The 12892-nt window shown below is 44.7% G+C and overlaps 1 protein-coding gene across 3 annotated transcripts; it reads right to left on the bottom strand.

Moving 5' to 3' along the window:
* Positions 1–951: 951 nt before the first annotated feature.
* On the bottom strand, positions 952–7827 carry LOC121847714. Of its 3 annotated transcripts, XR_006084522.1 has the most exons (5): positions 7636–7827; positions 7209–7393; positions 4372–4885; positions 3587–3828; positions 952–2788 (listed from the first exon to the last, which is right to left on the bottom strand). XR_006084522.1 is itself a non-coding variant. In XM_042329741.1 (4 exons), exons 1-4 carry the CDS (start codon positions 7762–7764, stop codon positions 3808–3810), a joined length of 849 nt encoding a protein of 282 aa, XP_042185675.1. In that variant the 5' UTR covers positions 7765–7827; the 3' UTR covers positions 3035–3807. The 3 variants fall into 3 exon arrangements, 2 of the variants coding, with proteins under 2 accessions (XP_042185675.1, XP_042185674.1); XM_042329741.1 differs by lacking the exon at positions 952–2788 and having other exon boundaries at positions 3035–3828; XM_042329740.1 differs by lacking the exons at positions 952–2788; positions 3587–3828 and having other exon boundaries at positions 4148–4885.
* Positions 7828–12892: the final 5065 nt, after the last annotated feature.

The following is a 12892-nucleotide window of genomic DNA, read 5'->3' as shown; positions in this document are numbered from 1 at the left end:
CAGATGGAGCCCTTGGAAAGATGATACCCCAAATTATTATTTTCGGATATAAAGACAGCGCTGTATCGACAAAAAACTACGTCTGTAAAAAAATTACAGACGGAGGCGCAACAATTTCCAACTTTGTTCAACATTTGAAGCTGCACAAAGAACGGTAAGTCGTGGCTAACTTACAACAGCTATATAATTGATTACTTTACTGGTGTATCATGTAGGCTAACGTAACGTTAAATCAATGAGCCTCCACACAGTCAGTCAGTGCGGGAACGTGATCATTGCACCCAAGATTGAGCTACAACTGGCTAGGCAGTTGGTAGTCTAAATCCTGCCTGATGTTACTGCTGTTCCTAAAACCATTGACATACGTTAGCCTACCGTTGAGAGAGAGAGAGAGAGAGAGAGAGAGAGAGAGAGAGAGAGAGAGAGAGAAATGAGAGAGAGAGAGAGAAATGAGAGAGAGAGAGAGAAATGAGAGAGAGAGAGAGAAATGAGAGAGAGAGAAATGAGAGAGAGAGAGAGAAATGAGAGAGAGAGAGAGAGAGAGAAAATGAGAGAGAGAGAGAGAGAGAGAGAGAGAGAGAAAATGAGAGAGAGAGAGAGAGAGAAATGAGAGAGAGAGAAATGAGAGAGAGAAATGAGAGAGAGAGAGAGAAATGAGAGAGAGAGAGAGAAATGAGAGAGAGAGAGAATAAGAGAGAGAGAATGAGAGAGAATGAGAGAGAGAGAGAGAGAGAGAGAGAGAGAGAGAGAGAGAAATGAGAGAGAAATGAGAGAGAGAAATGAGAGAGAGAGAAATGAGAGAGAGAGAGAGAGAGACATGAGAGAGAAATGAGAGAGAGAGAGAGAAATGAGAGAGAGAAGAGAAATGAGAGAGAGAAGAGAGAGAGAGATGAAGAGAGAGAGAGAGAGAGAAATGAGAGAGAGAGAGAATGAGAGAGAGAGAGAATGAGAGAGGATGAGAGAGAGAGAATGAGAATGTTGGGCGATTGTGTACAAGCCTAAATCGCCCGATTGCGCCCCATAAGAGATCCTCGATAGTCGATCACTATTGGGATCAGGGGGTCTTTCTCATGGCTACCCATGTATTTCCATGGAAATATAAAACTCAAAGTCGAGCGTCCAGTCGAGCGTCACTAGCCAGGTGAAGCTAGCTGGCTGCTTATAACGTTAGCTTTGGGCAACAAGGTTTGGCAGCTGGCTAGCCATTTATTTCCATGAACTGAAGTTCAATTTCAATAGGCGAACAACAAGTGGCTACGTAGCTAATACTTACTCACAAGGATTCCTAAGTCATTGTTAAGGATGATGAAAATGACTGCAGTTTCTACTGGTCATTGTTTTCAGACTGGTTGTATTGGTGCTAGCAAGCTACCCCAGAAGTTGCGGTCGAACAAATAATGCCTTATTACCATCGCGGTACTGTAAACACATCGTTCGTGGCCAGTGTGTGCTCGTCTGCTGACTTTTTTTGTACAGCTTTGACAGTGATACTGATAGCGGTGGCGCTTGGCTTACACGTGCAAATTCATCAAATATAATTGTGTTATTTGATGTGTCAAATTAAAAGCTTATTTAACACGTCAAAGTGTTATTTGATGTTTATCTTTAATTGACACGTAAAGACCCAAACGGCGTTCCATAGATTTATAGTTCAGACATCTAATGAACTATACAAATGTATTACCTTTTAATGTAGCCATGAACACAACCAGTCATGATGTTTTATCTGATTGTTAAACAAATCACTTCGGATTGTGCCAAAGGAGGGGCGAGTTGCTCGAGGTAATTTGAGTGGCTCCGCGCACTAACCGATTGTACGTGTCACAGCCTCCGACAAGATCAGCAGTGGCACAATCGTTTAGCGCACGGCCCATTTGACAACAATAGATTTTCTGGCCCCAGTCAATTTGACAACAAGAACCAGGTGTCCGTCTTTTGTTGACCAGTAAGAAGGGTGCACCATTAAAATGCAATTTTATGTGCCTCAATAAATAAATATTGTGAAACACTATCATTCCACTATTACTGTAGATGTATTAAAAACATTTTACAGGGAGGAGGTGAGAATACATTTGCTATTTTTCAGAACACATTGTGCAAATGTTCCTTATTTTTTGCTTTGCATTATCATGACACAAGGCGAGACCCAAATGCAGACACAGGAGGCAGATGGTTGGAGTTTAAGGTGCAAGAGAATGGTCGTGGACAGGCAAAAGTTCAAAACCAGAGGAAACACACCGGGTTAAGTGGGCATTGTGTCAAGAAAAGCAGTGCGGCTTGATGGGGTTGTGTTTCAGAGGATGCACAGCTCTTGATCTTCTCCTCTCCCAAGTCCATGTGGGAGTTGCTGCGATGAGACAAGACTGTAACTACCAATTGGATACCACGAAATTGGGGAGAAAAAGGGTAAATAAATAAAAACAACATTTATTCAGATCTTACAGAATCTCATTCAGATAACACTGATGTTAGAGAAAATCTATTAGTGACTAAAAGTGTTGGTAACACACTCAATATAGCAAGATAATCATTTGATCAAAGATAGGCATACATGTTTCATTACTGTGTGCATCTGCGGTGTTATCGCTTACACACCTAAAACTGTAAACACTAAAGAGGTAGTGGATAGGGCTTAGAAGTAGGGGCTATGAAAAGGAGCTATGGGTTACTATTGGATCACCAATACCTAGTTTTTAAGCTTCCTCTTGGTTTTGTCTTTCAGGACTGTCATGAATTTGGACAGAGGCGGCTTGGGACTTGAACCTGGCTTTCTGCTGCTTTCAGTGGTCTGAGAGAGAGAGAGATAACCATTTTGAAATATTTGGAGTACTGAAGTGGTCTCTGCTAATATCGAGGTTTCCATCCAATTGGCGACAGATTTTCATGTGAATATTCTAAAAATCTGCATTAAAAACAATTTGCGCATTTTCCCACCAGAGATGTGTTTCCTTCAAATGTACCTTTTGTGATAAAAAAAAAAAAAAAAAAAGTGATGACATATTATGGAAAAAAAGAGCGCAATTATTTGTATTTATCAAACCAGGATCAAGCTCATCACTGTGCACTTTCGCCACTCTGTAAAGCTCCTCATAACTTATTTCCCCTGTAGCCTAATAAACCGCATGCTTTCCCGAGTCGTAGTGGGACGTGCACACAACATATCACCTGAATCCAAGTTGACTTCGATATGACGGTTATCACATCAATATCTGCACATAAAAGGTGTTTCCACCGCCATTTCACGCATAATTAATTTGACCGACACAGAAAGATTCCAGAAAGATTTTGTTTTGTCGACATTTGGAAAGTTTACCGCCAAATGTGTTGTTTCCATCAGGCCTGTCCTGACATGTTTTATCCAACATGCACTTTACTCACATAACAAGGTTGGATGGAAACTGGGTTAGTGATGCTAATATACATTATTACATTCAGGAATAAGCTACAGTCTGTCTGAGATGACATCCTATTCCTATCGTGCACTAGGGAGTAGGGTGCCATTTCAGACACACTTCAGAGACACATCATGTTCATATGCAGTGTTTGAAAATGTTGCCAATGGTTATGGGGTCAAATGAACTCTGACCTTAACAGAGAGGTTGTCCTGTGTTGGTGATGTCACAGGGTCCTGTTTTTCAGCAGACGGAGGGATGTTGTAGAAAGAGGACGGAAAGACATAGGAGGGAGAGGAGGAGGAAGAGAGGGAGGAGGAAGGAGAGGAGGAAGAAGGGAGTGATGTGGGAGAGAGTGTGGAAGGAGGAGAGGGTTTGAGGAATTTGATTTCAGGGGCTTTGATTGCAGTGCATCTTACATTGAAGGTCTCTGTTCCTGAAGAGAAAGAACAGCAGAAAAAAATGAATATTCCAGTGTCTCAGCTTTTGTCCAACTCCTTTCATCCCGTCTATTTTTACTGATTATTTCATCTAGTTTACCAGCCATTCACTCTTACTTGTCTTCCTTAGCCCCGGAAGTCTGTGCTTTCTCTTTTTGCTCAGACAAATGTTATGTTTCTGAGCAGAACTGTCCAGAACTCCAAGTGACTGAGAAAGAGAGGGTGTGTGTGTGTGTGTGAGTGAGAGAGAGAGAGAGAGAGAGAGAGAGAGAGAGAGACAGCGAGAATACGAACAAGAGAACGAGATTTTGCAGTAAGTGTTTATATACCAGGGCTCTCCAACCCTGTTCCTGCAGAGCTACTGTCCCGTAGGTGTTCAACCCTTATCTAGAGCACCTGATTTTAATAATTAGCTGTCTGATAAGATGAATCAGGTTAGTTACAACTGGGGTTGAAGCAAAAACCTGCAGGTGGGGGGGGGGGGGCTACAACAGCACTTTAAATGACTACAATACCCACAATCCAGCAGTGTGGCTCACCTCAACACAGAGGAAGTCAAGAAGGTCCTTTGATTGGGTCCTTATGGGGGACTTGCATAATTCAACAGTGTCATGGGTGTCCTTAGATATGGGTCTGGAGTGGTCCAACTCACTCTCCTCCGCTGCATCATTTTCCAATAATATCTTCGGTTTGATGACAGCAATGGCGTCAGCTCCTGTGTCATTGTTGTTGTCTACTTCCTGTTGTCTGTTGTCCGATTGGTTGTCCACAATCTCATTCGGACTTGATTGGCTGAAGCTGACAGCCTCGTATAAAGAAAGGCCTATGTCCTCGTGGTTATGTTGAACGTCGTTGGGAAGGCGCAACTCTGGTCCAGTCTTTAATTGGTCGCCTTCATCATAACCGTGTTGGCTAGCAGCCTCTGATTGGAAAACGGACAGTGAGGGGGCTGGACTGTCCCTTATAGACAGGAATGGTGACCACTCATCTCCTGTTAGAATCTCGTCCACCAAGCTGATGGAACTGAAGTTGAACTTGAAAGAGCTGAAGGAGCTGTAAAATAGAGGGGGAAAACATTGAGGTTAATGGTTGTCACAAAAATGGCACCCTATTCTCTATATAGTGCACTAGATTTGAACAGGGCTCTGATAAAACGTAGTGCACTATACACCATATTCCCTATAAAGTGCACTACATTTGACCAATTAGTGCACTATATAGGGAATAGGGTGCCATTTGTGAAACAAAATAGATATTATGTCATCTGCCATGGGTTGATGAAAGCAGTGGTCACATTTCTTTAAACAAATATATATAATAATAATTTTCACAAGTATGTGGTACATTTTCACAACTCTAGTTAGTACAAAACCCAAAACATATCATCTAAAAGGCAGTTGTTTCAAAACTTTAAGCACATTTTCAATTGACAAAGTACAACACACAAAATCCCACCGTCACTTTTCACCACATTTAATCAGTGTTTAATCTAGAAATGCATGTTTGACATTACAATACATGTTCATATAAAGTAAGAGCCTTTCACAATGCAATGTTCACATTACCTTTCATATGATTCTGTCCTCATTTGTTAAAATACATTGTTCTATTACTTAATCCGACTGCTCTTAATTGATAATCACTTAACCATTTGGTAAAACCCATATTCTCATTTTTATAACTACGGAATAAAAATCTATGTTTGTATAGTATAAACATATAACGTATGATATACATTGAGTGTACAAAACATTAGGTACACCTCCCTAATATTGAGTTGCACCCCCTTTTGCCCTTAGAACAGCCTCAATTCGTCAAGGCGTGGACTCTACAAGGCGTCGAAAGCGTTCCACAAGGGATGTTGACTCCAATGCTTCCCACAGTTGTGTCAAGTTGGCTGGATGTCCTTTGGGTGGTGGACCATTCTTGATACACACAGGAAAACTGTTGAACATGAAAAACCCAGTAGCGTTGCAGTTCTTGACACACTCAAACCGGTGCGCCTGGCACCTACTACCACAACCCGTTTAAGGGCACTTAAATCTTTTGCCCCTTCACCCTCTGAATGGCACACACACATAATCCATGTCTCAAGAAAATCCGTCTTTAACCTGTCCTCTCCTTCATCTACACTGATTGAAATGGATTTAACAAGTGCCATCAATAAGGGATCATAGCTTTCACCCGCTCAGTCTATGTCATGGAAAGGGATGCATACTGTAATGTACAATTATGATGATGGCTATTGTGATTTGACTCTACGGTAAGTTGAAAAACAAGTCTGATATTGACAAGAACAGAAATGCACTGTATGCAACAAATGCATCACCCACACAGTAAGAATGGATCCAAAATAATGTTGTTTTATTTCTTCTTTAGTCCATGAGATTGAGCAGGCCTGTCAAGGTGAACGGGTCTCCTATGTCGTTGTGTGGGAAAATTCACCACATACTTGTGAAAATAGCATCAAAGTGATTGGGGGGGGACGATATTGCAAAAATGCCACATAACTGGACTAACGGCTCGGAGCACAGAATGTGTGTGTGTGTGTGCGTGTGTGTGGTGACTTCAGGGCACTTAGGAAGTCATGACAGCTATGGGGAAGTAGTGTCTGAGTTACTGCAACTTCATCAACAAAACACACACACACACACACACACACACACACACACACACACACACACACACACACACACACACACAGAGTCCAAGGAATGTGTGTGCTCTGCTATGGCAAGCACAGTATCTAGTGCCTCTTAAGTAGAGTCAAGGAAAAAGAGAGGGTGTGGTGGATTGAAACTCCCCAAGACTCACTTTCCATCACCACTGAAAACGTGTCTCTCTCTCCCCTCATCTTATTCCCTCTCGTTCTCTCTCACATCTGAAAACATCTCTCTCTCTCTCCTCATCTTGCTTCCTTTCATTCTCTCTCACCACTGAAAATGTCTCTCTCTCCCTCTCTCTCTCCTCATCTTATTCCCTCTCATTCTGTCTCTCACCTCTGAAAACATCTCTCTCTCTCTCTCTCTCTCTCATCTTGCTACCTCTCATTCTGTCTCTCACCTCTGAAAACTGGTCTCTCTCTCTCTCTCTCTCTCTCTCTCTCTCCTCATCTTGCTTCCTCTCATTCTCTCTCTCCTCATCTTGCTCCCTCTCGTTCTCTCTCACCTCTGAAAACGTCTCTCTCTCTCCTCATCTTGCTTCCTCGCATTCTGTCTCTCACCTCTGAAAACATGTCTCTCTCTCTCCTCATCTTGCTCCCTCTCATTCTCTCTCTCATCTTGCTCCCTCTCATTCTGTCTCTCACCTCTGAAAACGTGTCTCTCTCTCCCTCTCTCTCTCTCCTCATCTCGCTCCCTCTCATTCTGTCTCTCACCTCTGAAAACGTGCATGGTGTCCCACAGGCTTCCTCTCCGTCTCAGCTTGGCTGGGCCGCTCCATCGTTGGCGACTCCTGCGTAGCCTCACCGCTCCTCTTCTCCTCCTCCTCCTCCTCCTCTTCCTCTATGGCGGACATTTTAGCATGCAACCTGACTGAATGTCGATCTTGATGGAGGTGCACCTGTCAACAAAAAAATCGCACCATGATCACCCTACAAGAAGAGGGCGACTTCATTCTTAATCAATGTTAGATAGTTCGACAGGATGTCGATCTTGATTGAGGTTAACCTGTTATAACATAACTGTAAGAGGGAAATGATGCAATAATTGACTCGTTATTTCATTAATGTTCGATAGTTCTTTGGAGTGAAAGAAAGAATACGAATGTCATTTCGACGGCATTAATGAGCAAGAAAGACTCACTAACGGCATTTCGCTCTCCACCTCTCTTTCTCCGTCGTCATCCTGAATCTCTCCATTTCCTCCCTTCTCCTCTTGACTCTCCTTCCATCTGCTCATCATCATCTTGGTAGATTTCTTCATTTTCTTCATATTCGTGTGTTTCGACCCAAACACACCCCCACCACCCCATGTTGCAGTGTCCGGAACCACAACTTCCTGTGTGCCTTCTAAATTCCCCCCCCTCTAACAAACCTCCCTCCTCCGTGTTACTCCGAATCTCTGCAGGGTTTCTGGAGCTCTCGCTCCCATCTGCGATGTGTTCGCTAGGATCTGGTGGTTCTCTGACTCCCTCTGTCCCTGGAGGTACAGACTGGAAGCCAGGGGGGATGTCTCTCTTTTCAGACCCAGAAGAGACACTTCCATCTGGGCTGTCCTGGGCTCTCCCCTCAGGTCCCTGGGGCAGAGATCTGTTTTTGCTTGGAGGTTTTGGTATAAGTGGCTTGGGTGGGGTCAATTCCAACGGTTTGGGTATCCCCATTACCCCCATCCCCACTGGCTCAGAGGATTTAGGGGGGCGCCCTAAATCCTTTCCCCTCAGCTTGGAAGGGTCCTGTGTTGCCATGGACACAGTCGTCTCCAACTGCTGCACCCCCTCACCCCTCTGTGCTGTAGAGCCCAGAGTAAAATCCAGAATGGGCTGTGAGAATCGGCGTTCTGACTTGAGGATGACAGCTGAGTATATTGACAGCCTATCCCCTGAGGACAATAGCATATCCTCCTCCTGGCCTCCAGGCCCTCTCCCATGTCCTGTAGGCCTCAGCTCACAGCCTGGGCCCTCGCCTACCACTCCCCCCCACACAGGAGCACTCCGGCTAGGGTCGAGGGCTGGTGGAGGGGGTGGTGGCCCTGTAGGGTGTAGCAGTGGTTTAGCCCTCCTCTTGGGGGGAATGGGGGGAAGTGGGGGTCTGGCATCCAGGCCAGGGGGACAGGGTAGCAACTGCCTTCCCTCCCATCTGGGAATCACAGAGGGGGTTTCACTGGTTTCCTCCTCCTCCTCGTTGCCTAGTTTTTCCAATCCTGCATCCAAAAATGGAACACCGGAATTCCCCTCTTCTCTTTCTGAATCCCTGTCTGATGATTCCGGATCGTTGTCCCTTTCAGTCGGAACTTTCAATTGTGGATCCTTGTCATCATCAACACAATCACCATCATCATCCTCAATCACTGCAGCAAGCTTTCCTTTGAATTTGAGCTCTGCATTATTGTGGCCACGAGGGGTCACATAGAATCCCCTGTCTGTTTCCACTGAGGTTCTGAGGTGTTGGTGTGTGTTACGGTGCGTGTTCGAGTGTATGTTAGGAGGTTGATCCGTGTCTTCTGCAGTGCTCTGTCTGCGCAGCATGGACTGGATCAGAGACATACTTCCAGAGTGACTGTCCACCTCAGACACCTAGAGAGAGAGGAATACAGAGAGATTTTTATCATGTGTCCCAAATGGCACTCTATTCCCTTTATTGTGCACTACTATTGACCAGGGCCCATTCCAAATATAGTGCCCATAGGGCTCTGGTGAAAAGTAGTGCACTACATAAGGAATACGGTGTCATTTTGGAGGCATACAGAGTGTTGTTTCATAACCACATTTCTACAGTAATAATACACTCAGTGTCTGTCTGTCTCTCGACCTGTCTGTCTCTCGACTTGTCTGGCCGCCTGTCTGTGACCAGTGTGTGTCAAAGTCCGCACAGGTCATTGATGGCATAATTTTTACAGAGATCTCGAGTTAGTTTTGTCAACTGAGGCTATTCACAGCTTGGATTCACTCAAGACGCCCTATATGCCCCTACAGAAGCCGTACAACAACCGGTTGACATTACTACGTCCTCTCTCTCAGTGTAATGTCAATGCATTTCAATCACTGCTTCTTCACAGTTCTTTAGAGATCTATGTATTAGACTTGAGGTTGCATGTCGGTACAAATGTCGGTACATTTGCCCAAATTCCCAGAATATTAGAATATAATATTCCCGGAATCAGGAGGGAATACGCAGGGAATCCAGAGACCTCCCACCAGGATTTCTGGAAAAATCTGTCTGTATATTTCTCTTACCGCTGTTCTATTCTCTTCCTCTGTGTTTTCTTCCCTTCATCCTCTTCTCCTCCAGCCCTCTTTTCATGAGAAGCTTTCCTTTAAACTCAGCTGCTTTCATTCAGTCCCTCGCTCTCTCTCTTTTTCCCACGTGTGTTCCTAACAAACACAACTCTAACATGTCCAGCCTCACTCTTCCCTCCTGACGTTTCCCTCTGGCTCTGTGTGCTCGTGCATGTGTGTGTGTGTGTGTGTGTAATAATTTCTTCATCGAAACTGCCAAAACCAGTTCTCTCCCATTCCGCGCACAGTGTCAGTGACTCAAAGTTGAAAATTGCATGGCATGCTATATTAATCACACCGTTTCCAAACACTAAATGACCCACCTTTTTCCTTGAACATTTTGAGATGCCAGTTTCCATTGGCTTTTGTGACTAAACTGTGTAAGCTAGATTTGGCATCAGATGTTGTGCACAGGAGTGCACACACGCACGCGCACACACACACACACACACACACACTTTGACAACAAAGTAGACCAACCAGGGCCGGCTTTAGCTTTAAATTCCTACAGCCAGCAAGTGAGCAGAGTTTGCCATTCAAGATGTGATTATAGCTGTCCTCTCTACTCAGGATATACCCCAAAATTGCCTACATGTTTGCCATGGATTCAATATACAATATTTTTGAGCCAATCCGAACGGTTCCTTTCTATCAATAAATGCCAGTCGCTAAACCGCCTCACCCACTGGAAGAAAAGTGCAGATCACTGCGTACATTAGGTGACGGCACCGTGTAAACCCCACGGAAGAAGCTGAAAAGTCTTCAACCGGAAGTTGTTGTTTTTTGCCATCCTCCCATCAAGTTTTCAAAACTATCTTTGATATTTGGTAGTAGCCAGTAGCTCTGAGGCTGTGAGGAAAGTAGAGGATGGTGGGCTAAGGGTGAGGGAGCCTGAGAAGATCCCTGTGAGTAAGTAGGACAGTACAGAGTTACCTGAACAATTTGTCCTTTAGTAAGGCTGGCTTCTTGGCATTGATTACGATGGTCATTAATTGCACTGCACTGTCTGAAAGGAAATCCCAGAAGATTGAATTGGTAGTAGCAGCAGAGACGTTTTGGGGTGTCAAGAGATTTTAGTGTAGAATTACAGGGGGGTGAGAAAAGGGGTCCCAGCCACCACAGGCTGACGGCCTAGTGTAGGATCTGTCAGGGCCAAAGTAGTGGGATGGGGTTGTGGGTTTGTTCGGGATAGAGGTATCGATCTAGGGTTGGATGTTGATGGAATTTATATTTTCCCCATTTCCATTTTCCCTTTATTGTGAACAAAATGTGCAATGCACTTTCTGATCCGTGAAAGGCAGCAATATGCCACACGAAGAAGAAGCCAGTAGCTTTTGGAAAGAAAACGCCACAGGCTTTTGGAGGTGAAGAACAGTTTAATCGTCTGTATTTATCACCACCCAACGTTTTGAAACACTGAACAATAATACGCTAGCTGCACACATTCGATATACAGTGCCTTCGGGAAGTATTCATAACCCTTGACTTATTCCACATTCTGTTGTGTTAGAGCCTGAATTCAAAATGTGGAAATATATGTTCTTTCTTTATGAGGATAACCAAAGAAAGACAAAATGTAGTGGTTTAACTTACTCAATTGTAGTCATATTTCTCTAAATATAATTTAAGATCTTGCAACAACTTGCCAAGTGGCTCCATTTGTGGGTATTGTGGGTATTTCAAAAATGTTTCACTTTATGATTATTTTACACGACGTCGAATAACATTTACACTTACGCTGTTATCCAGAGCAGCTTACAGTTAGTACATTTATCTTAAGCTAGCTAGGTGGGACAACCACATTATCTCAGTCACTGTAAGTACATTTTCCTAAATAAAGTAGTTAGTAAGAAAAGCGCTAGCAATGCTAGTACGGAAAAAAAAGTCAAGTGCGAGTGACAATTCGATAAAAGGCAAGGGGTGGCGTGGGGTGGCGTGGGGGGTGCTGTGGGATTATTTAAGATAGACTTTGAAGAGGTAGGGTCTCAGACGTTTTCGGAAGATGAAGCTTGTTCCACAACTGGGGTGCCAGGACAGACAAGAGCTTTGACTGGGCTGAGTGGGAGCTGACCTCCAGTAGAGGTGGGAGGGCCAGGAGACCAGAGGTGTCAGAACTCGGGTTGGGGTGTAGGGTTTGAGCATAGCCTGGAGGTAGGGAGGGACAGTTCCCCTTGCTGCACGGTCTTGTAGTGGATGCGAACTTCGACTGGAAGCCAGTGGAGTGTGCGGAGGAGCGGGGCGACATGGGAGAACTTGGAACGGTTGAACACCAATCAGGCTGCTGTGTTCTGCAACATTTGCAGGAATTTAATAGCACAAGTGGGGAGCCCAGCCAACAGCAAGTTTCAGTAGTTCAGAGAGGAGATGTCTGTATTAGGACCTGCCCCACTTCCTGTGTGAGTTAAGGTCTCACTCTATGAATGTTGTAGAGCATGAACCTGCAGGAGCGAGTCACTGCTTTGTTTGCAGAGAACGACAGGGTGTTGTCCAGGGTCACGCCAAGGTTCTTTGCACTCTGGGAGGAGGACACAGTGGAGTTGTCAACCATGATGGAGATGTCTTGTAGCGGGCAAGCCTTCCCTGGGAGGAAGAGCAACTCAGTCTTGTCAAGGTTGAGCTTGAGGTGGTGGGCTGACATCCAAGCTGAGATGTCTGCCAGGCACGCAGAGATGCGTGTCAGCACCTGGGTGTCAGTAGGGGGTAAAGAGAAAAGTAATTGACTGTCGTCAACATAGCGATGATAGGAGAGACCACGTGAGGATATGATGGAGCCAAGTGACTTGGTGTATAGAGAGAACAGGGCCTATAACCGAGCCCTGGGGGACACCATTAGTCAGATCAGGAGAGGAGGGTCCGATGGTTCAGCTTTGGCAGTGTGGAGAGCCTCCATGACGCAGAGGAGAACGATCCAGGGTGAGTGACCCGTCTTGAAGCCTGACTGGTAAGGTTCAAGAAGAATGTTCTGAGAGATAATGAGAGAGTTGGTCATAGACAGCACGCTCAAGTGTTTTGGAAAGAAAAGAAAGAAGGGATACCAGTCTATAGTTTGATGTCAGAGGGGTCGAGTGTTGGTTTCTTGAGGAGGGGAGCGACTCCGGCTATCTTGAAGTCAGTGGTCAGGGATTA

This window comes from Oncorhynchus tshawytscha, linkage group LG11 (genome assembly GCF_018296145.1).
Source record: "Oncorhynchus tshawytscha isolate Ot180627B linkage group LG11, Otsh_v2.0, whole genome shotgun sequence".
NCBI classification, from domain to species: Eukaryota; Metazoa; Chordata; class Actinopteri; order Salmoniformes; family Salmonidae; genus Oncorhynchus; species Oncorhynchus tshawytscha.
Note: the sequence above shows the minus strand (reverse complement) of the source record. Positions and strands in the feature narration are given on the sequence as shown.